The following is a 20,624-nucleotide window of genomic DNA, read 5'->3' on the forward strand; positions in this document are numbered from 1 at the left end:
CAGATTGAGGGACTGCTTTGCTCTGCATTACACACAGCATAACAAAACCAAATCACACAGTACTGGTACTGTATAGATGCTTCGTTCTAGGTAACTGTACTTGTTTCCTTTGCCAGTGACTATAGAAAAGTTTAGTCAATTTATTTTCATTCTGTTTTTCAGATGTCTGGTATTTGTAATGAATGCATGATCTGTTAATTCCCCTCATTCCTTCCCCTCCCCAGTGAAAGAAAAGTGCAGTTTCTGGTTTAGGATAAACTATTGCTTCCTCATGGTTCTGTATATCCCCCATGTATCAAAATGGCTGGGGGAATTCTTCAGAGAATCAAAGCTAGGATCTCTTGAATTTCCTCTTAAATTAAAAATGTGTGACTGCTTCCCAGTAGTTTCTTTTACTGGACTGTACAAGAAGAGCTCAGAACTGGGGGAACTGTTGAACTGCTCATTAGCTATGCTGAAGTTACAAAAATATCCAAAACTGTAAATTATCTGGAGAAGAAATGAACCACAGAATAGTGTAATCTGCCAGACTATTATACATATGTGCTCAGGAGTGTTGTGACTTTAAGTATGGCATATGTTAGATGAATGTCAAGGGGGACCCCGGAAGAAAAGCTACAGAAGTTTCATCCCTGTGCATGGAGAATCCTGCTGGGACCCTTCATCCTTGCCAGTGAATCACTATGCCTCGGGAATTTGTCCTAATGTGCTAGCTAGTCTTTGAAATCAGGTAAAAATCAAACAGCTGCAACTCTAAGCTATATCTGGCAGGGGGAAAGCGTGCTCTCCACAATTGTGCTCATGCACAATTGCCTGTTGGCATCTTGTCCCTTTGTGCATGTACATGCAGCCCTTGGAGCTGGAGACACATTGGAGCTAGCCATGCCTACAAGGAGCGATCTCAGTCACCTCCCTACTCCGTGTCCTGCGCACTGGCAGCGAGTGGATGGTGCTGCCCTCGCCTGCTGCCTCCTCTTCTTGTCTTGACAAGCCAGAGCTCACTTGTGATTTGCTGCTCTTTGCTGGAGGTTACCCAAGCCTTTCCGAATAATGTCGCTTCTTTTGTGAATTTTAATGTTTTTACCATCTTTGTAGCTTTTAATGCATGTTGCCTGTTTGATGGCTCAGTTTCCAGTCTCTGGGTTTGGTTTGGTTTTGTATTTTTACATAGCTGCGTTGTAGCTAGATGTTAGCTATGAGAGCTCCATTTCTTGCTGAGGAGATGCAGCTCCTTGTATGCTGGGTGAAGAGCATAATCTGCTTACATGTGGTGTGTCAGAGTTTGGAGCCCAGGGCCAGAGCGCATTGCCAAGAAAAAATCCAAAGCTTCCTTCTCAGCAGGCCATTTTCTTCCGTTTGACACAGAAGTGGTCAGACTGAGCATCTTCACTCACAAATGAAAATGCAGGATGATGACAGTAGCTGATAGTATCTTTGTTGTGCAGTGATTGCTTCATGTCTCTCAGTCTTGAAGAAATCTGTTTCATCGCTGTGGTTTGGCCATTCACAGAAAGTACCTCCGCTCCACAGCGAACCGTGATGACTAACGAGGGATCCCCACTGAGGCCAATTAGAGCCTTGCAAATGGCTCCTTCCTCAGAAGGACTAGAGCAGACGCTATATTTTCCACCCTGGTGACTCACTGGGTAGTTTTGGAAAGCAGATGCTGTGTTCCCTGTAGGTCATCCCGCATATCTGCATCTCCCTGCACTCCTGATCCTTCATACCTTCAGCCCGTTCAGGTCTGTCTTGTCCTGGGTTTGCACCAGTCAGGCAGGGCCTGGTGGAGCCTTGCCTGGCTGTGTGGGTGAGAGCCCCTCCAGCCCTGCCGCTTTCTGTGACTCCACTGGTCTGATCTTCTGTGCAGTGCACATCACTGGGCTGTCTGCTGCCCCATAGACCCCCTATTCTTGGTGAGCCATGCTCCCACAGCCTGGTTTAAATCCTTGTTCTTAGCAAGTCTCATTCAGTGGCTTCAGGGGACACTAGGCCGCAAGGTGTGCTTGCCGAGCCCTCGTGGTTCTCCACACGTCTCACAGGTAGGTCCCTGTCAGCCAGGGGTCACAGGTTCATATCTGGGGCTTCAAAAGGTGCCTATTTAATCTGGATAATTTTTGTTTTGAGGTCATTTCAGCCCCACATCTAAAAGGAGGTTTGTTTTTCTGAATCTGTGTTACACTGTACATTTCTGTGCTAATACACATGTAGAAATGCATCATCTTTGCCTCTGTAACTGCAGGTTATAGTTCAGTTTCTGAATGATCTGGTATAGGTCTCTGGTAACTTAATTGGGTCTTGGAATTTCTCACAAGAAAATGAATGCAAGGCTGCCTGTTCCCTTATATTTTGAAGAGGATTAGTGTGGTTTTTTTTTTTGGGGGGGGGGGGCATGATTTCTGCTAAAAAAAGGAAATCTGAAGAGGTTGAGGCTGACCTGCTCAGTGCTGTGTCCCCATTACACAGCCATTTTCCCAGATGTAGCATTTCTCCTGGACTGACTAACTGCCTTGAATGAAGCTGGTTTCTTTCGCTCCACTCCCCTCTTCTCAGGCGCTAACATCCTTGCCTGAAGATTGTCCATATTGCTGGTAGAAAGTATGCTTTTTCCAACCACCCACAATGAGTTTAAGCTGTAGGAGAATGCATTGCTCTGCATTTCTGTGTTAAAAAGGCTCTTCTATACCACTGGCTCCACTTGGAGGTGGTTCCATTGTGTGGCAGATTGTGATTTGTACATTGATATTAGTGTGCTAGAGCTGCTAGTGGGGACTGGGGTTCTTTCCTTCCGTAAATGCAAGTAACCTCCATTAGCTTCTCTAAATGAATATTCCCTGTCCCAAGGTCTGCAGAGCTGCTAACAAGGTGTGCATCTCTGCTAAGTACTGTTGTAAAGGACATCAGGTGGGATTTGGGTTTTGCTGCAAAAGGGCTCAGTGATCACTGTGCTGCTGGACTTTCAGAGACCCTATTTCAGGTGAGGTAGGCAGGGGAAGGACATACTAACGGTACCATGCACGTGAACCATCATTTAGAGGAGAAAGAGAACATCATTCTCCAGTAAATTGAGTCTATTTTCTTTATGCGCAAACACAGCTAACCTTCCTGTCTGTTTGCCCTGGGGTTTTGCTAGGAAAATTAGATAATTATACATTTTAAAGAAACTGGTGTGATCCACCGATTCTTTTAATCACATGCCCATAGGGAAGAAGGTCTGAGGACACTGCTGCTGGTGCTGGAAGTCCTGAAAGGAATGTGGCTTGCCTGAGTGTTCCTACACACAGTCATGGCATGGTAAACATTACAATGATGTCATCCAAGCAATCCTTAGTTACTGGACAGTAACTTTTTTTTTAAAAAAAAAAAAAAAGAAACAGCCCACAACCCAGCAACCTGAAATATTTTTTCTTCAGTTTCTAGCACAGACAAATCAAATTGCAGTTTGGATTAGCTGTGAGCATTCAGCTTGACTTGTAGTGCTGTTGCTGGCTAATATATATGTCAGTTTCTCCTCTGGTGAAACAAGCTTTAGGTAGTCTTTTATAGCCACCTTCATGGTACCTTTTCTGTGCTTCTCTTCATTACTAAATATGTGTAGTCTCATACCTTTTTGTGGTTTTTAACATCATCTTAAAAGTGGAGATGAGGAAAGAAGAACCTAAATTTGATCTCTGTCCTGATAATTGTCCTATTTTCTTTCCTCTAATTATTAGGATCAAACAGAGGAGAGCTTTGCTGGGAAAGGTCAGTGTTGGCATCATGCAATGTGCTAAAGCTTGCATAGCAGTACTGTAAAGTATATCATAGAAAACACAGAAGAGACTAACTGCTCAGTTTTATATCCAAAAGTGGGGATAACTGGTTCCTTAGTTTCTAGAATTGGCTGTATTCGCTAATGCTTGGTGATTAAATTCAGTAGGGACTAGACGGTAGAGGGGCCTTTGGATCCATCCCTGAAAACGCAGAATCTTGAGCTATTTTGCATCTGGAAGGAAGAAAGTTCCAAATTTTGAGGTCAACCATATTAACAAACCTCTGCAAATATATTTTAGTTCACAGAGTGAAAGTCAGATTTGGCTGGTGAGGTCTGGGTTTCCTTCTGCTAAGGGTGTTAGCTGATACTTTATTACAAATGAAGTGTTTTGTTTCCCAATTTTCTTGCAACTGGCAAAGTGCAAAACTTCCAGCTTGGACTTGGTGTCAGAGAAGACTTCCCCCTGCTTCCCCCTCAAATTCTTGTATGTAGCTTGTCAGTAGCTTTATGGTATTGTGGAAAAGTCAGAGAGATGTCACCCTTCTCAGGAAGAAAATGGGAAAATTGCTAGTTCTTGAATAGATTCAAAGTTGCAGATGTTTGCTATTGTCTTCTAAAGAATGAAATTTAATTGTTATGTGCTACTAAGACTTTAAGATAGTCCAAGGGAACATTATCTCACTATAAAATAATTGAAACCTCCTTTCAGGATAATGCACATGTGGCTAATATAGACACTGGCCACAGAGGTTGTATCTGGGGATTTTAAGATTTACGGTATTTTTTTGAGTGCCATGTTGTGTTTTCATGTCAATGGATATATTCCATTGACTTCGGTTAAAAATGTTTTTTTTCATGTGTGAGATCACAATCCCTAAAACCTAATTGCTAATATTTGTTTTCATGTTTTATATGCGCCTCTTAGGACATTAGAACAACTTTTTAGTATGCTGAATTTTCAGAACCTTGCTTTGAGCTGGGTTTATTTCAATTCTATTTAGGATTATAAAGCCAGGGTGATGGAACAACAGATCGGCCTTGGGACGCATTGGGACTGGTTGTCTGTTCTCTTGCAAATCCTAATGTGGATACTTTCTGTTCTGTACTGTTTGCACTCAGAGCTGAGAGGTTCTCAGTGCCCTGGTGGTGTATGTGACACATGAAAATGTTTGACCCATCAGCTTTTTCATAGAATTTCAGGTTTTTGTGAATCAAGCAGTCCATGCACCAGAATAACACCCAGATCCCAGTGTAGTGCAATGTGGCTACATCAAGAGCATTTTTTCCTTATTAGCCGGAGGTGAGACTTTGGCTGCATGAGGTGGGACTGATTAAAAGCTGATTTTCTTTCTCTTTCTGGGTCCCAAAAGCTATTTCTTTTGGTTCCTGAAAACAAACAAACAAAAAGAGGTTGTTTCACCAAGAGCTGATACCTCTTGTGAAAGACTCAGTAGTTGCAAGTCCAGTTTTCCAGATTTGTGGTTGATAAGTGCATTAAAAAGTGCATGCAGCTTTTGAGTTCTTCTGGTGTAAGATACTAGAAGAAAATGAGTATTGTACTTTTAAGATGATTTCTTTCTTAGTAGTTCATTTATCTCTAAGGGGGAAAAAACACAGCAATGTTGAGCTCAAAGTATTGAGTACTTCGGTCTTCCTCAGCTGCAGCTTACTGGGGAAAAAAAACTAGAGGGGGGATAATCTAAACGTCTAAACTTTCTTAAACCAAACAGAGGAATAAAAAGACCAATACAATATTTTCTGTTGGCATATTCACTCAGATGTTCTGCTGGTTCAGTATCGTTGTTCTGATTTTACTTCATTTTAAGCCTGAGAGGGTAGCCTAAAATACAAGTGGTGATCCATTAATTTAGTGCTAGTTAGTGTGAAATTAGTGGGGTTTTCCAGCAATCTAGATAGCAGAGGCCCAATGCAAGACCCATATTGTCTCTGATACGTACCATTAGTGTGGTCCACGTGAGCTTATAGTGGAGTATGCAAAATAAGGACTGTGTCTAACACCTCCAACTATGGGCCCTAATGCTACAGCTTAGGCAGGTGAGGTGCCTTTGTTTTAAGGTTCAGAGTACTTGCCCTTGGGGTCGTCACAACAGGAAAAAAAATCTGAAGAAATTTCAGTATAGGATTGTGGCTTCCTGCAGTGATAGGCAGTAAATTCTAGGCACTTCTGTATTGTTGGTGTTTCTGAAACTTTTCATTATACAGTGAATTTCCCTTGAAAGTCTATGGCAAATTAGAACAGAAGGATAATCTTCAGTATTAGAGAATGATTAAAGGTCATACTTCAAATATATTACAGTAGATTTCTTCCATGTGTCAAGGGGGAAGCTCAGGGGTGAGGCTCATCAGCATGTGACCTCAAAGCAGACAAAAGATGAAATGCTTCATGGCTCACATGGCTTGTTCTCTGCAAAGCATTTACTAGGATGAGAGGGTATTCAGAAGTACTCATCGCTAGCTTGATTTTCTTCCCACTGAAGTGGATTGTTTGTTTTGAAGGTTTGGTGATATTTTTTTCCTGCTAAATTCTCTGGGAGTGGGTTTGAACAACACTAAGTGCTTCTGTAATTCTTATTTTTCTAATGTAGTGCCCATGTTTCTTCAACGTTGGTTAGCTGTGCCTGTAGTTTTCTATAAATGTTCACAAGTGTGCACATGTGCGTAAGCTACACAAGTGGATTTTGCTCCTGCTCCTGCTGCGTTCCCATATTGGATCTGAGTATCACTTTAACCCCAGCCTGCTCTGTATGTGTATTAAATTTCTTTGACTAATAAGTGCATTTAATTCCTGCTAAACATTGTTTACTTCCTGCCTATGAATGGTAAAACCTCAATGTCTGTTTTTCATATATTTCCAGGAACCTAATGCAATCCCAATGGTATGCCCTAGGGAACAGCTTATGAGGTCAGCCCTGCTGCTTACTTATCTTGGGATTCAGCCCTTCCGTACTTGTTCTTCAATAGTAAAATTCTTGGTTCAAAGCCACTATTGAAAGATGAAGATAGCATGGGGAACCCATATAGTTCACCTGAAGCTGATGGTATTATGATGTGGGGAAGACGGTGTTCAAGGGAGGTAGCCATCCTGCTCTGGGGCATTTGGTAACTTTTTACACACTGTAATAAGGGCAAGGAATTTTGTTCTTTGATGAGGATCAGATGGAATTTCAAACACCTCTGGCAGGTTGCGTATTAACATGCATCTTGGTATCTGGATCAGTAGCATCTTAACACAGCTAAAGGGTAGGACATGCAATACTTAGAAGAGCGTAACGGCTGAGCAGGTTGCAAGTGAGCAGGGCACTCAGCCACCCTTTAAAATTATTGCTCACATTTACATGCAAACTCTGCTTTGCTTTTTCTGATAGGCAACTTTTTAAATTCTTTCACATGTGCTGACTTCATTGTTCTCTATTTATTGCACATCTCGACTATGTTTTAAAAGAACTTGAGCTGATGCCAGCAACAACATGTCTGAGCAGCTTTGATGCAACTTAGGTAACTTTAGGCTTGAGGTCATTTGAGAAATGTTGCTTTGGGGACTAGAGTCTTAAATATTATCCCAGCAGGAGTTTCCGTAGACATTTCAAGAGTACTGTAAAATTCCCTAGAGTTGAGTACAATAGCATTTATGTTATCTGTTTTATACGCTCAGGGATTAAATATAGTGGTTTTTTGGAACAAGTATATTGGGGGTGGGATAGGAGAATGAACCTGAGATGGAGGTTAAGGTTTTGCAGTCTGTTGGTTTGACATAATACTGAATAATAGACTGCTTAAATTACATTGTCACTAAGAGAATGTGTTCTGACTCTGTTTGCAATTAAACATAGTAATAGTAATAAAAAATTACTGTCTAAATTTCCAGCTAATCCCCATGTTTGTGCTTCTTTTTTCCTTCTTGAATACTTTTGTTATTGCTATTGGCAGCTTTCACATACCAGTTGGAAGGAAATAACTGACCTTGTTTTAGAAGTGACACTGTGCAATGTCCTGCCTAGAGATAGCCAAGTCCGTAAGTGCTGGCATATCTATCAGTTTATTGGCATGCCCAACAAGAACAGTCATCCTCCAATAATTTTGCTTTCAAATGAGGTGGTTAAAAGACTTTTGCTTCTATTCTAGATGAGTGAGTAGGAGCCTTGCTTTGGATAGATGTCATCCACAGCTCCTTCTGTTAAGCCAGCAGCTGTGGATACCTCTCAAAGCCTTTCTGGATGGAGAAGTCAAATGAATTATTTTCCTCTGCCCTCTTGGCTGCACACATTGCTATGCCACACTGCCTCAGGACTTCACCTCGCCCTGGACCTGAGATCTCTGAGCTTATATTTCATTCCTCTCACCCACTGGATATCTGAGAAATTTGACGCTGTATTAAGGTTTGATCATGCAAGAATACAGCAGTTCTTCCAAGCAGAGCTGGTGTTAGAAACCTGTGGCATCAGCATTTAATGTTCTGAGTTCTTTGTGGTTGTTGTGACTGAGGTTCTGATTAGTTAGGCTGTCTGTTTATGCTGTCAGTGTTTTAGAACATGGAAGATACAGGGGGAAACAATCAGAGGATATGAGGAAAAATGCTTTCTTTTTGGTGGGAAAAATATTTGAAGAGTTATTGCTTTTTTATTTTTCTAGACTTCTGAAGTTCTGCCTTGCTGCAAAAAAGAAGCCCCAGGAAGCTTGAGCACAGTAGTTAATTAAAGAAAAAAAATGAAAGGATTGGAAAGTCTAATGTGCCACAAGAAAGCACTTCAGGGTATGGAAAATATCTAACTTGACATTCCCACAAGATTTTCAGTGTAGTCCAGCCTGCTGGTGGAATGTTTTCGTCATCCATGTGTCACTATCCCTTCAGCTTGTTAATGGCTGTGGCACAGTGGGATAAGGTGGAGGCCGTGGAGTGTTTGGGCTGACTGTGGTAATGAAAAACATGTCCTGAACACTTCTTTCAAAGTGTCACTGTTGTGTTGTGCTTGGCCGCGGGCAAGTTTGCTCATCAGAGTCAGGTAACGTGTAAATGACATCAACTCCTGAGGTGTTTTTCCCCGAAGGGAATGTCCAAGCCTTTCGGGCAGCCCTAGCGGCAACGGCCCGGCTGCGCGTTAGCCTTGGCAAGGCAGCACTGGGAGGAGGTTGGCAGGCTGCAGTCAGCATCCTTCTGTGATTTCGCTAGGAACGATAAGCTCCCTTGCTCCAAAAAAGTGCAAGCACAATTGACTCGGCTTGTTAAGCCAAATCCATCGCTGTCTGTGCTGATTCATGTTGGGAGCTGACATGAAATATCAGTGAGGGATTAGTATGCGTAGCGTTGCTGTTGTTAAAGGTTGTGGTTAAGTGCTTGTGCCGCTTGGTCAGACCACGACATGAAACTGCGGTGAGTGTTGAGTTGCTAATGTCTACTCAGGTTACTTGAGCTGGGTTTGCTTGCAAGCAGAACAAGGTGGCTGACGGGCAGGCTTGCTTAATACTGGGGGATTTTAGAGCATGGCTGAAGAACAGGCCCTTAGAACACTTCTGTTGCTTCACTGACAGGAGCAGCTACGCAAGGTGTTACTGAGCACGGAGCACCAGCTTGGATTTAAGTGGATGTTTTATAAACATTTTGCTGCTTTTTTCTTCCATGTAGATTCCTGTGTTCTGGTAACCTAACCAAGCTGTCCCTGGCAAAGAGAAGTTGAAGTGTTTTGTTGAGCTTCCCACGAAGGATTGTCACGTTGCTGTGCAGTAGTGTGTGAACAGAGGAGTATATTAAGAAAAGAAAAAAAGAGCCGTTTCATTTCTCTATGCCAAAGTCAAGCCTTTTCAAATTCTCATTAGTACTGGGGAGAAGCATTCTCCCATCCCCATCTTTCTGGCCCACTTCTCACATCAGGGATTTGGCTTGCTATGCATTCCCCCTGGAGCACAAGTTCACTGCCAGTGTCATGACCCAGCCCCACCAGAAGAGCTTCACTTGAGCAGTTGGCACATGGCATGCAACAGAGGAGGCACACAGTGGGCATGCTGGCAGTGGCAAGCATGCTCAAAGCCTTGTACAACAGGAGATGGGATGATTCATCCCGAAATCCTAAAATAGAGAAATGGCTGTCGATTTGGGGAGTGCAATTGCATGTGAAGAACAGGGCAAAAACGTTTAACTGAGGTCTTTGCCAGATTGTTTATTACAAATTTCAGAGATGTAGGAATTGTTGTATTGTGGTCCATCCTGCAGACTTGATACACGAGATCTTTGTCCTTCTCGCAGGTTAGTTGCAGATAAATGCCAGTCATTCAGACTGTAGTTAGGTAACCAGATCAAACAGTCTAGGAGATAATGGCGTGAAGGATCTCCTCCTAAAACTTTTTTCTTTTTTTTTTTTTTAATGCTGGAGTCCTTGTGGAGGGAAACATATATTTGTGTTAGTGCATTGTCATCAAGTATCTGAACTCCCTCTTGCTGTTGCTGGCTCTCAAACAGTTTGTTATTGCCAATTCTCTGACCTCTCCTATGCTTGTTGCGCAAGACCAGGTTGAAGGTCTGTCATGTCATCACCTGGGAAACTTGAAAATAAATGGAATAAATCCCATTAAAGTATTTATAGATAGAGATTGAGTAATGGAGGGTTGGAGTACAAAGATATTTTTAGTGCTATCGCTTACATTGATAATAGCTAGATCGCTTTTTGGTGATGTTGACATCTTTTATTGCTGGCAAGAGACTGCAAGCTTTTTTTTATTATTATTAAAGTGATATAAGAATTACGTCAATGTGGGTAATTTCTACTTGTGAAAAATAGTATTCATGGTTTTACAGGGGGTAGTTAAAGGAAGCTGTATGGGCATGGAAAAGGGGCAGTGGTATTAGGTATCAAGACTTGATGCAGGAGAGGCATGTGGGAGCTGCGGTTCTTCACTGAGAGGGTTGTTGCACACTGGAACAGGCTCCCCAGGGACATAGTCACAGCCCCAAGCCTGTCAGAGTTGAGAGAGTTCTATGTGGAAGGTGCTGCACGGAGCCCGCAGCTCTCCTGCCATACTGTCTGTTCAGATTCTTGGAGGGCAAAGGTTCAAGAGAAAGCATGGCAAGACTGTTCTCACTAACCACTGAGACCTTCTGCGCAGCACAGCGATGTGTCACAGAATCACAGAATGGTTTGTGTTGGAAGGGACGTTACAGACCATCCAGTTCCAACCCCCTGCCATGGGCAGGGACACCTCCCACCAGCCCAGGCTGCCCAAAGCCCCATCCAGCCTGGCCTTGAGCACCTCCAGGGATGGGGCATCCACAGCTTCTCCGGGCAGCCTGTGCCAGTGCCTCACAGCCCTCAGTGTGTCTGAGCCTCCCATCCTCTGTTTTGTGCTGCCTGTGTCCCAAATGCTGTCAACGTTGTTAAATACCTGACTCTCACAGAAGTGCTGCTGTGGAGGACAACCTGGCACGTGCATGGTCAAGTCTGAGTGAACTCCTGACGGGACAAATGAGCGTGTGTGCTGTGGTTCTGTCATGATTCTTCCAGCCCGGAAGCTGAAGTTCATACATCCTTTTGTACTCAGGTTACATCCTCGAACAGTAAACTGCTGGTGGAAAATAGACTTCCCTTTCATTATTGTGCCAGTGGGGAAGTTTTCAATTATGTGTTAAGGTTTGCTCAAGCACTGTCTTTCTGCAGTAGTTTTGCTGGCTGAAAAAGGTCACCGCCTGCTTCCCACAAGTGCCTGCAGATTTGCCAGGTCAGTGCCTTGTGTTTCCTCTGTGACTGCCTTGGATTGTCAGGAGCAAGGTTAGGGGTAAACAGCACGAGTCATGGGGCATTGCCAGGTTGGTTCATTGGGGCTGCAAAGGGCAAGGGCGACTAAGGGACAGATCTTGGATGGGGGTGATAATGGGGTCAGTCTGCCGCTTCTCCCCTTAAACAGCTACAGCCAGTGCTGGTGATCAAGACATTTGCAGTAGATCTCTCTGCTCTCATGTGCAGACCTTAAGACGATAAGCTCCCTATCCCCAAACATGTATGTCAGCTCGGCCTCGGTGTTCCTTCCGGAAGTTACACATTTCTGTGTTTTGAAAGTATATACATGCAACACATGTGAAAATAACTAGCTTAGAAACTAACAGGATCTCTTGCCACACCCTGTCACTGGCTTTTTTCTTCTTAAATTAGAAAACACAAAATCTGCTTTTATAAAGGTACTTCTTGTGCTAGTGAATGTGTTTGTTATCCACCATTTTGCTCCCTCCTTCTTCAGTGCTGGGAAAGATTTCTTAGAGGAAAAAATAGAATAAATCATTCGCATAACTACGTCTTCCAATGACTGCCTAGCCAGACAAGTAGTTTTCTGAACAGTGGGGCTGACCATGCCTACTTTCCTATAAATTTGTGTCCAGTGGTTGATTGTGAGCCGCAGCTGAAACTTCTCCCATGGCTGAGGAATTTGTTGGGATTCTCCATGCTCTCTGGGACCTCATGTGCCTGCCACTCCTTCAGCCAGGAGAATTACAGCATCGCCTCCCTGATAATTTTCATAAACTTGTAAGAACTTGCAAGAGTTTGCTTTCTCTGTCCTTTTGTCAAATGTCGTTGTAATATGACTGTAGGTCTAAACTAAAATTCTGGGATCAGCACACTGACATATACATACAGGCAGATACAGTGGTCATACAAGCCCCGTTTCCCTACAAAGCAAAGCAAATGGGGAGGGCAGTGGGAACCGTATTGTGCTGACTGGGCTCTGTGTGGGACAAGGTTTTTTTAGTGTGTTTTTTTTTCTTTTTTACGATGTCCTGAGAAACAGGAATCTTCCACATGCAAAGCAGGGGGTAGTACAGCGGTGGCTTGTCTTTCCTGGCCTGTTTGAGATCCCCTAACTGTGTGCTGCTACAGGGGTTGCTGGATGGCTGTTCGTTTCTGTGCGTCTAACATCACACAAAAATTTATGTTGAGGGGTTCGGTGCCATGGGCACTTGGAGAGTAGTAAGGGGGGGGTGGAATTTGTCTTATTTGGCCACAAGGCGTTCATAAGTGACATACTCTAGCTGCAAGCATAAAGGCTTAGGATTGTAGCTGAACAAAGTCAGGCTGTTCAGAGGTACGGTTCCCACTCTTGTGGTAATTCACACCGTGATAACAACAAGCAGTTACATGTCACACTTCCAAGTGTGGGAAAAGCATACCTCAGTCTTGCATAATCAGTATGTGAAAAGTAAGTAGACTTAGAGACACGTACAGTAAATAAGCAGAAAAGCCACACATGGGTTTATTGATGTTGTACCACATAAACAAGATTTGCATTCTGTTCCTGGCTTTGCCATCAACTTCATGTAACATTTGAGGGAAATCATCTCACCATCCTATGCTGTAGCATACCTGTTTGCATAGATTATGGCTGTCCTCTGAAAACTCACTCTACTTTTATATATGTTTTTTCTGATAAATTTCTTTTATTTATTTATTTATTATTGTAAATACAGAATCACAGAATCATTTAGGGTGGAAAAGACCTCTAAGATCATGAAGTCCAACTGTTAAACTAGCACTGCCAAGTCCACCACTGAACCATGTCCCTAAGCACCACATCTACACGTCTTTTGAATACCTCCAGGGATGGTGACTCAACCACTTCCCTGGGCAGCCTGTTCCAATGCCTCATGACTCTTTCAGTGAAGAAATTTCTCCTAATATCCAACCTAAACCTCCGCTGGCACAACTTGAGGCCATTTCCTCTTGTCCGAAGAGGACAAGAAGGTGCTGGGAGAAGGGCTGTAATTTGTAGCTTTAAGCTGTAGCTTGAGCGTCCTGGGTTTTGTGAGCTTTCTCAATCTCGACCTCAAACCCAAAGTTAACTGGCAAGTTTTTAATGCTTTAAATTTGAACTGATGGTATAGATGAGCTAGAATGCCAAATAAACTTTTCAGCCATAGAGGTAAACCTGAGAAAGGAGGCGAGAGCCAGGAGTGGCAGTGTGGTGGCATTTCCCAGAGACGGGCAGAACTCCAGCACGAAGGCCCCTGTCCCCCTGTTAAGGAGCTGCACCTCGGGTGCTGGAGCAGAGCTCACATCTACAGCAGGGCACGAGATGATGTTCGCCTTGAGCTGGGGTCTGCTTTCACAAATGGTATTCAGGTGTATGGCATTTCTAAGGAGGGAGGTGTGGGGTCTGGTGATAAATTACTCTGCTGTTTACTGAAAGGCTAACCATTTGTGCAAGCGGACTTTAAAGAGGCCCATATATTCATATTAGCAACTGCTCTAGCTGAGAGCAAGTAATAATGTCCTTTCCCACATCTTCAGTTGCTCAGAAGTTCTTGTGAGAAATTACACTTCTGAGGCTGAAAGTTCCCTACATGTAGCAGCATTTATTTATTTTTGGCAGTTCTGAGAATAGAAGGGTTCAGCCACACTTCAATAATGAGAGAAGAATGAAATGAGATTTTCTTTGTCCCCAGAAATGTTGGTTTTAAACATCCTTTCAGCTGAGTGGATGAAATTTGAAAATCAGGATGTGACAGTAGTGCTCCAGAATCCCCCAGGGGGCTTTGTGTTTGACTTCATGGTTTCATGCAGTTTTTTTGTGGCTGACATGGAGCCTATGAAGCAGAGTTTTCCAGTTCATTTTTCTGAAGTGCACAGCTGAGGAAAGATTTACTACGGAAGCATCTGCAACTAATTTAGCAGAGTAGCGCAACGAAGTATATTGCAGCAAATTGGTGCAGAGACCTGGCATGGTTGGTGGCGAGGTAGTAGAAGGCGGCCTTCTGCATGGCCTCCAAAGTCAGAAGGAATCCCTTGTACTGTTACTGAACTGAAGGAGCGATGGCACTTCTTAAAGAGTTGCTCTCTAGGCTGAGGTGGGAAATCATTTCTCAATGGTGAGGTGTTGTTTCTTTTTTTCCCCCATTTCCTTGACCCCCAGAAAGTTCTTGGATCAAGGAAGGATGTTTGGTGGAACTGTGTATTTTGCCAGCTGCCCTCAGCTCCTTCCTTGAGCACCTCGATGTCCAGGTGGGCAATTAAAAAACATCTGTCTGGTAAAAGTCTTCTCCAGACTAGTGAGGAGAAAAGAGGGCAGAGAGTAGCAGATGTCTGAGGAGAAGTGTGAGGGTTGGCTTTTGTTTTAATTCAGTTCTTAAGCTCTTTCCAAGAAGAGATCTGGCCACCATTGTTGCTCCAACCTTTTGTCTTATCTCATTCCCTCCTTTCTGCTGGCTCACGGTTGAGTAGGGGATTTGACCCCTCTCGCATGACCCCATTTCATTTACAGTTAGTTCCTCACATCTCTGTCTTTCCTTAATTTTGGTCATGTTTAAAAAAATAAAATTCTTTGATGGCACCACATGGGCAGAAAGATGTCTGGAGGATCACATCATTCAGTCTACACAATGCCTGGATGTAAGCCATTCTTTGAGTTCATTGCTTACATGACCTCTAAATATTTATTTTTGAAATGGGTTTACAAATTGCTATGGTTGATTAAAAGACTCCTGGAAGATGTGTATTCTACCAAACGTGCTGAATGGTGGTTGGTTTTAACAAAACAAAACAACAGAAAAAACAAACTTGTTTAGTTTTACATGCAGTAACAGTTCTGTACGAAACTAAATGTTGTGTTATTCTATACATCTTGTGACCAGTGTCTGAACAGCCAATACAAATTCAGGATGACAAAAACCTTGGCAGCAATTCTGAACTCTTTTTATCAACCTTTCTACCATGAGAGACGTGACCATAATTCTCTTTTGACATGCCAATTTTTCTGGATTTTTTTGTTTGCTTTGTTTGTAACATATTCCCCTTGTGCATTTGCTTGGACAAATACTGTGTCCAGTGTAATTAAAATCAAATTTTCTCTATTTGTTGTATATTTAAATTGTTTTGTCCTACATATATAGGCAGATTTTGGCTCCATTGCTGTACGCAGGTATGTGAGACGTTAGGCTCTTAACACCACCAATTAATTGCAGGTCAGGTAGTGGAGGAAATTTAGTCATTGCCTTGTGATGAAAGCTTAGTGGATGTGTCTTAATAGAAATACACAATGACTCTGAGGGTCAGACCCTCAGAATGTGGGAAGCCTACGGGCTTTAGCTAAACTGATCCGTTATATGTGTTTATCTAGGCCTCCTTTGCTGCAATGATAAACAGGTCTAGTTAAACACCATCATATGTACTTGCCAGATAAATATACATGTAAAGGTTTATCTTTGGGATAAGTAGATTTGCCTTGTGGAATTTGAGTATGGAAGTGTAATATTTTTCAGTCTTCTACTTGGAAAAGTTTATTTTTTTCAAATGCTTTATACCAGGATTAAACCCAGGACTTCATGCTACTAAACCGTCAGCCTGCTTCCAGAGGCACAAGGAGCCCTGTCAGACAGATCTGAGGCAAGCACAAATTTAAGACAGTCTTTATCTGCCATGCCCGAAGCTATGTGGTAAATATGACAATGTAAAAAGCACAACTCTTGGGGAGACAAATGGATTAATCTACTAATCTAGCTTTCTAAACAGTACCTAGGGGAACACATGACTGCCTTTGCCAAAAATGAGCTTTAGAAAATAAAAGTAATGATGTCATCTTGTTTTGATGATGGAAGTGGGTGAGGATAGTACTATTCAGCCATAGTGTTTCATTATAGTTACTGATCAGAAAAAGTCTTGGGAGCATGTTGCTACACCAACATGCTCCAAATTCAGCTTTCATAGGAGAGGCCAGCCGCGTAAAACGAGCTGTGTCTTTGAACTTAATATTCACTTACCACACAGTGCCTCCTGACACAAAGGGAATAACACCCGTATTATGGGGCATTTCTGTTGTTTTCATCACCACCTACTGCACTCTTACTGGTAGTCAGTCATTAGTTCTAGAGGTTAATGACACAAATCTAGATTTCTTAGTGCTGTAAACCTGTGGGAAATGGTGAGTAGAATTAGTGTATTTTCCAGAATAATGAATAGTGTGGTTTCATTAGATGTGAACGTGTTGTGTCAATTTCTGCTGTAAAAATGAGTGCGTGGTAGCCATTCAGGTTGCTTGACTTATCTTTCCTCGACTCGGCGGTAACATGTCAAATTGTAGAACACTTTCCGACTTGCTAGCAAAGTCTTGGTCCCTAGTTTAGGGGATCAAAAACTTCTTGGAAATCATTTTATTACCCTGTAGTGGATGGTTTTTATTTAAAAATAGCTCTTCCTTGTGTGTAATGGTGCCACAACAGAGATCTCTGTCTTTCTTGGGAGGGTGGGTTGTGCATGTGTATCTTGGTTTGAATGTTCATAAACCAACTCACTGCTGGACTGCATCCTGAAATTAAAAATGGGTCCAAGAAACAAGTATCTGGTACAAAATTAGCTATGGTGCTTAGTGTTCTTCGATTTTTAAAGGCCTTAATCTACCTGCCAAGCCATGTATTTGTATTGCACTAATCTGTGCTGTATCTACATAACTGTTAAAGGTTATTTGAGATTGTTAGAGACTTTGAAAGGTCTGTAAGTCGGTAAAGATTCATTTTTTTCCTGTTTTTGGGGTAATTTGCCATCCAACGGTTTATGACCATGAACGTCTATGAGTGTTATTCAGTACCCCTTATAGACAATTTACTAAGTTTGAGGTAAAAAGTCCTTCCTCAACTTGGTTGCCCTTCAGTGGAAATGAACTTTTTATTCACAATGCTAAGAACCGTGTAGTGTTTGTTAGTTGTAATGCTCAAGGCTGATGAAAAAAAAAGGACCATGGAGATTACTGAGTCCTAGAACCAAGTCCTTGAAGGATTTCTACAAGGTAAAAGCTAAGGAATTATTTTGTGTACAGTAATTTTCTTTACAGTGCCCATATCTGGGCTTTGGGAGGGGTGCTGCTGTATCTTCCACCAGCTGCATAATCTGGACATCTTCTTCTGTTGGTCTGATAAAACCAATCTTGCAGTAACCCATGCTCAAAATCAAATGGATGGGCCAGGAGGGACAGGTCGTTGTCTGAGAGGAAGTAGGACAGGTGTCTCGTAACTGGAAAATACAAAAAAGTATTCTTACACCTGGGGATGCAGAGACACAGAGTGGGGTATAAATCCCAGGCAGTTGATTTGGTAACATGTAGGAAAAAAAAGAGGGGAGGGATTCTGAATCCTGCAAAGCTTTAGGATACATTTCCTCTTGATACTCGCGCACGTTCTGTGCATTTCCTTGGGCTGAGTTTGAGACAGCTGGTGTTCTTCCAGACACTGAGGAAGCTGGGCGTCAGCACTGTCTGCTTCAGATAAGATTAATAATGTATAGCTTCATGGGGAACAGAGCCTAATCTGCTGGGATGCCATTGCAAGCACTCCCAGTGAGGAGGAGCAGCTGCCTGCTTTGGGCCTCCTGGTAGGAATGAGATGAACCATCTGAGATGGACTCACACTGGCTCCTGTTTGGTTCTGCGGGCAAGTTGCTCGCACCTTGTAGCTGACTGTGTTGAAAGCAGCAGACAGATCTGCAGACCTCTGATCATGTCCAAATCATAGCGCTGTTCACTTAAAAACTCTCCTTGAAAAACGACCCCATAATTCAACACAGGACTGCAGCAGAAGGAACTTTGTTTCCTACTTGCATAGCAGAATACGAGGGTACTGTGAGCTTCCTGAAGGGCATGCTAACAGCAGTCTTGACTGACAGACCAGAATAGGGTCTGTTCTTCGGATGAAAATCCTCTACGGTTACTTCTGCTTCCCAATTTGGATTTGGTGGTTAAGAAAAAGAGCTGTCTGATTTCTTGAATGCTTTCTGTGTTGAGCACAGGTTGGAGACTTTGGACCTTCCTCTCTTGCACCCTGTGTGTTACCGTCCTGCTGATGCTGGCCTGTGCAATGAAGCTATGATCCTCATCTTCCTCAAATGCTAGAGACAAAAAGTTATTCTCTGCAAAATTTCTGCCATTCTTATGTGGTGTTACAATAGGCCAGAAACTGTACAATCCTATCAAAAAATGCCTTGCCTTGTCTGAGATGTTTTCCCCCTCAGCACCCTGTATTTTTGTGTGTAGTCTCCTTGCTCTTAAAAATGATCACAATGGCTGAATGGCTTTTTCCAGTGATACTGCAGCAGGCACCTGCTGCATGCAGACAGCCTGAAGACTCTTGCACGTGACGTTTCCCACTCACTCCTGCACATCCTACTTGGTGTAGGCATCGGTATGATTCAGTTGTTTCAAAGTCCCAGTCTCCGCTCCCAGCACGTGCATGAAAAGTTTAAGGAACACACACACAGGTTCTCTAGGTTTTAAAACAATAACGACAAAATGCAGTAAAAACAATGCTTGCTTATCTTCACTTTCTTAATCACTGCCATGTAGAAAGATGCTGGGACATTAGCAGCTCTTGATATTGCTGAGGATGTTGGTAAGCAGCCAGCAGCGTTCGGAGCTGTGGAGTGTTGAGGCTTTGCAGGCTCAAGCTCTTTAGGGCTCTCTTCAGAGATCCTGGCTAGCATCTGCCCAGGCTTGCCATTCTGAAGTAGCTTTCGGGGTCAGCCCCAGGGAAAGCTTGCTGCGTTCTTTACCTGTGCTCATCCTTGGATGCAGTTAAAAGACAAGACGTGAGTCAAGAATACAGAATTGGGAGGGAAATTCTAGATCACTTGAGGCTGCGCTGTGGGAGTGCTGGTGTTCCTGGTGGGGGATTTCCCACTCCTGGTGCTTAACCTGAGGCAGGGAGATCAATAGCATCTGCTCTTTTCCTTCTGGTTTGAACAGTGTGAAGTGTTAGTGCACACAGCAGGTGTTACATGCATCACTTGAGCTCTTCTGAAATCTGAACTAACTGCTGGGTTGGTTGCTCAGTGTGGAAAAAAATGCCTCAGGCTTGCAAATCTGTGCAGAAACTGCCTCTCCACATCAAAAAGTTAGCTCCTAAATCTCATTCTCTGGCAGTACTTTGATGCTTTCTCCTCTTAGAGGTTTTCAATCTAAACTCTCAAAGCGTTGCTTTCGCAAACAATTGCTGCTAAATATGAACAGTTGTTTTCCAGTCTGGAGTAATTTTACAGGCAGTTGAGGATGTCACTGCCTTTACACAGTTCTGTGGTTATTTCCTGCAGCAATTTATTCCTGTAATATTTGTGGCAATGAAAACTGTAAAATAGATTATCTGTAGTACTCTTAGGCTAGCAGAAAGTAAGGGGAAGTAGTGCTTGCTGAAATAGATGCCTTGCCAGAGACAGGTGTTTAGGTCTGTACCTTTTCCATCGTCAAAGGGAAGCCATTACCATTGTATTAAATCAGGTGTTTGCTTTGCTGCTTGTACACAGACATGAGCTACCCTTTTCTTCTCCCTACGCAGAACTCTTGCACCCTTGAAAACCAATCTAAATTGATATTTTGTTTTCTTTTGTTGGTGGTGTTTTTTCTTTTTTCTTTTTTTTTTTCTTTTTTTTTCTTTTTTTTTCTTTTTTTTTCTTTGGCAACTTTACGAATACACTGGTGTAAGAGAACATGGGAAGCTTTCTGGTTTACCCCCCCTCAGCCTTTTCTTTTACAGGGAAGAGCCATAATTATGGTGCCTTGTCAAAAGATCTAGGTAACAAAAGTGGGCAGCTGTCAGAGATGGGCTGCGTTTGGCCAAGCGGTGCAGCAATCAGGGGCTCAGTGCCTCTCAGCAGCGGTAGGCACTGCTAGGAGCAGGTCTGTTTCTACCACAGCTCTGTGACTGTGCCTCAAAGCAGCAAGTCACCCCCTCTGCCTTGCCCCCATACAGGGACAAAGGAAGGGTTCCCTGGGCTGCACACCAAGCAGGTGATGCTCACCACATCAAGAAGAGGAAAAGGTTTGTTTCTGTAGAAAGTGAGGCATTTTTGCCATGATGGATGTGGAAAAGTGTAGAGGCTCAGGGTTCTACATGTGTTGTCCTCAT

At 43.0% G+C, this 20,624-nt stretch overlaps 1 protein-coding gene across 4 annotated transcripts in view; it reads left to right on the forward strand.

Moving 5' to 3' along the window:
- Window positions 1–20,624, forward strand: part of CMSS1 (cms1 ribosomal small subunit homolog) — a 239,978-nt gene that overhangs the window by 177,193 nt on the left and 42,161 nt on the right. The window contains exon 2 of one of the 4 annotated variants that reach the window (XM_040545301.1): window positions 8,402–8,522. The exons of the other annotated variants lie outside the window; for them this stretch is intronic. Within the exon in view, the coding sequence (XP_040401235.1) occupies window positions 8,477–8,522 (46 nt within the window). The 5' untranslated portion in view covers window positions 8,402–8,476. The remainder of the gene's footprint in view (window positions 1–8,401; window positions 8,523–20,624) is intronic. 4 annotated transcript variants of the gene reach the window in all.

The sequence above is a fragment of the Cygnus olor genome, chromosome 1, assembly GCF_009769625.2.
Source record: "Cygnus olor isolate bCygOlo1 chromosome 1, bCygOlo1.pri.v2, whole genome shotgun sequence".
NCBI lineage: Eukaryota > Metazoa > Chordata > Aves > Anseriformes > Anatidae > Cygnus > Cygnus olor.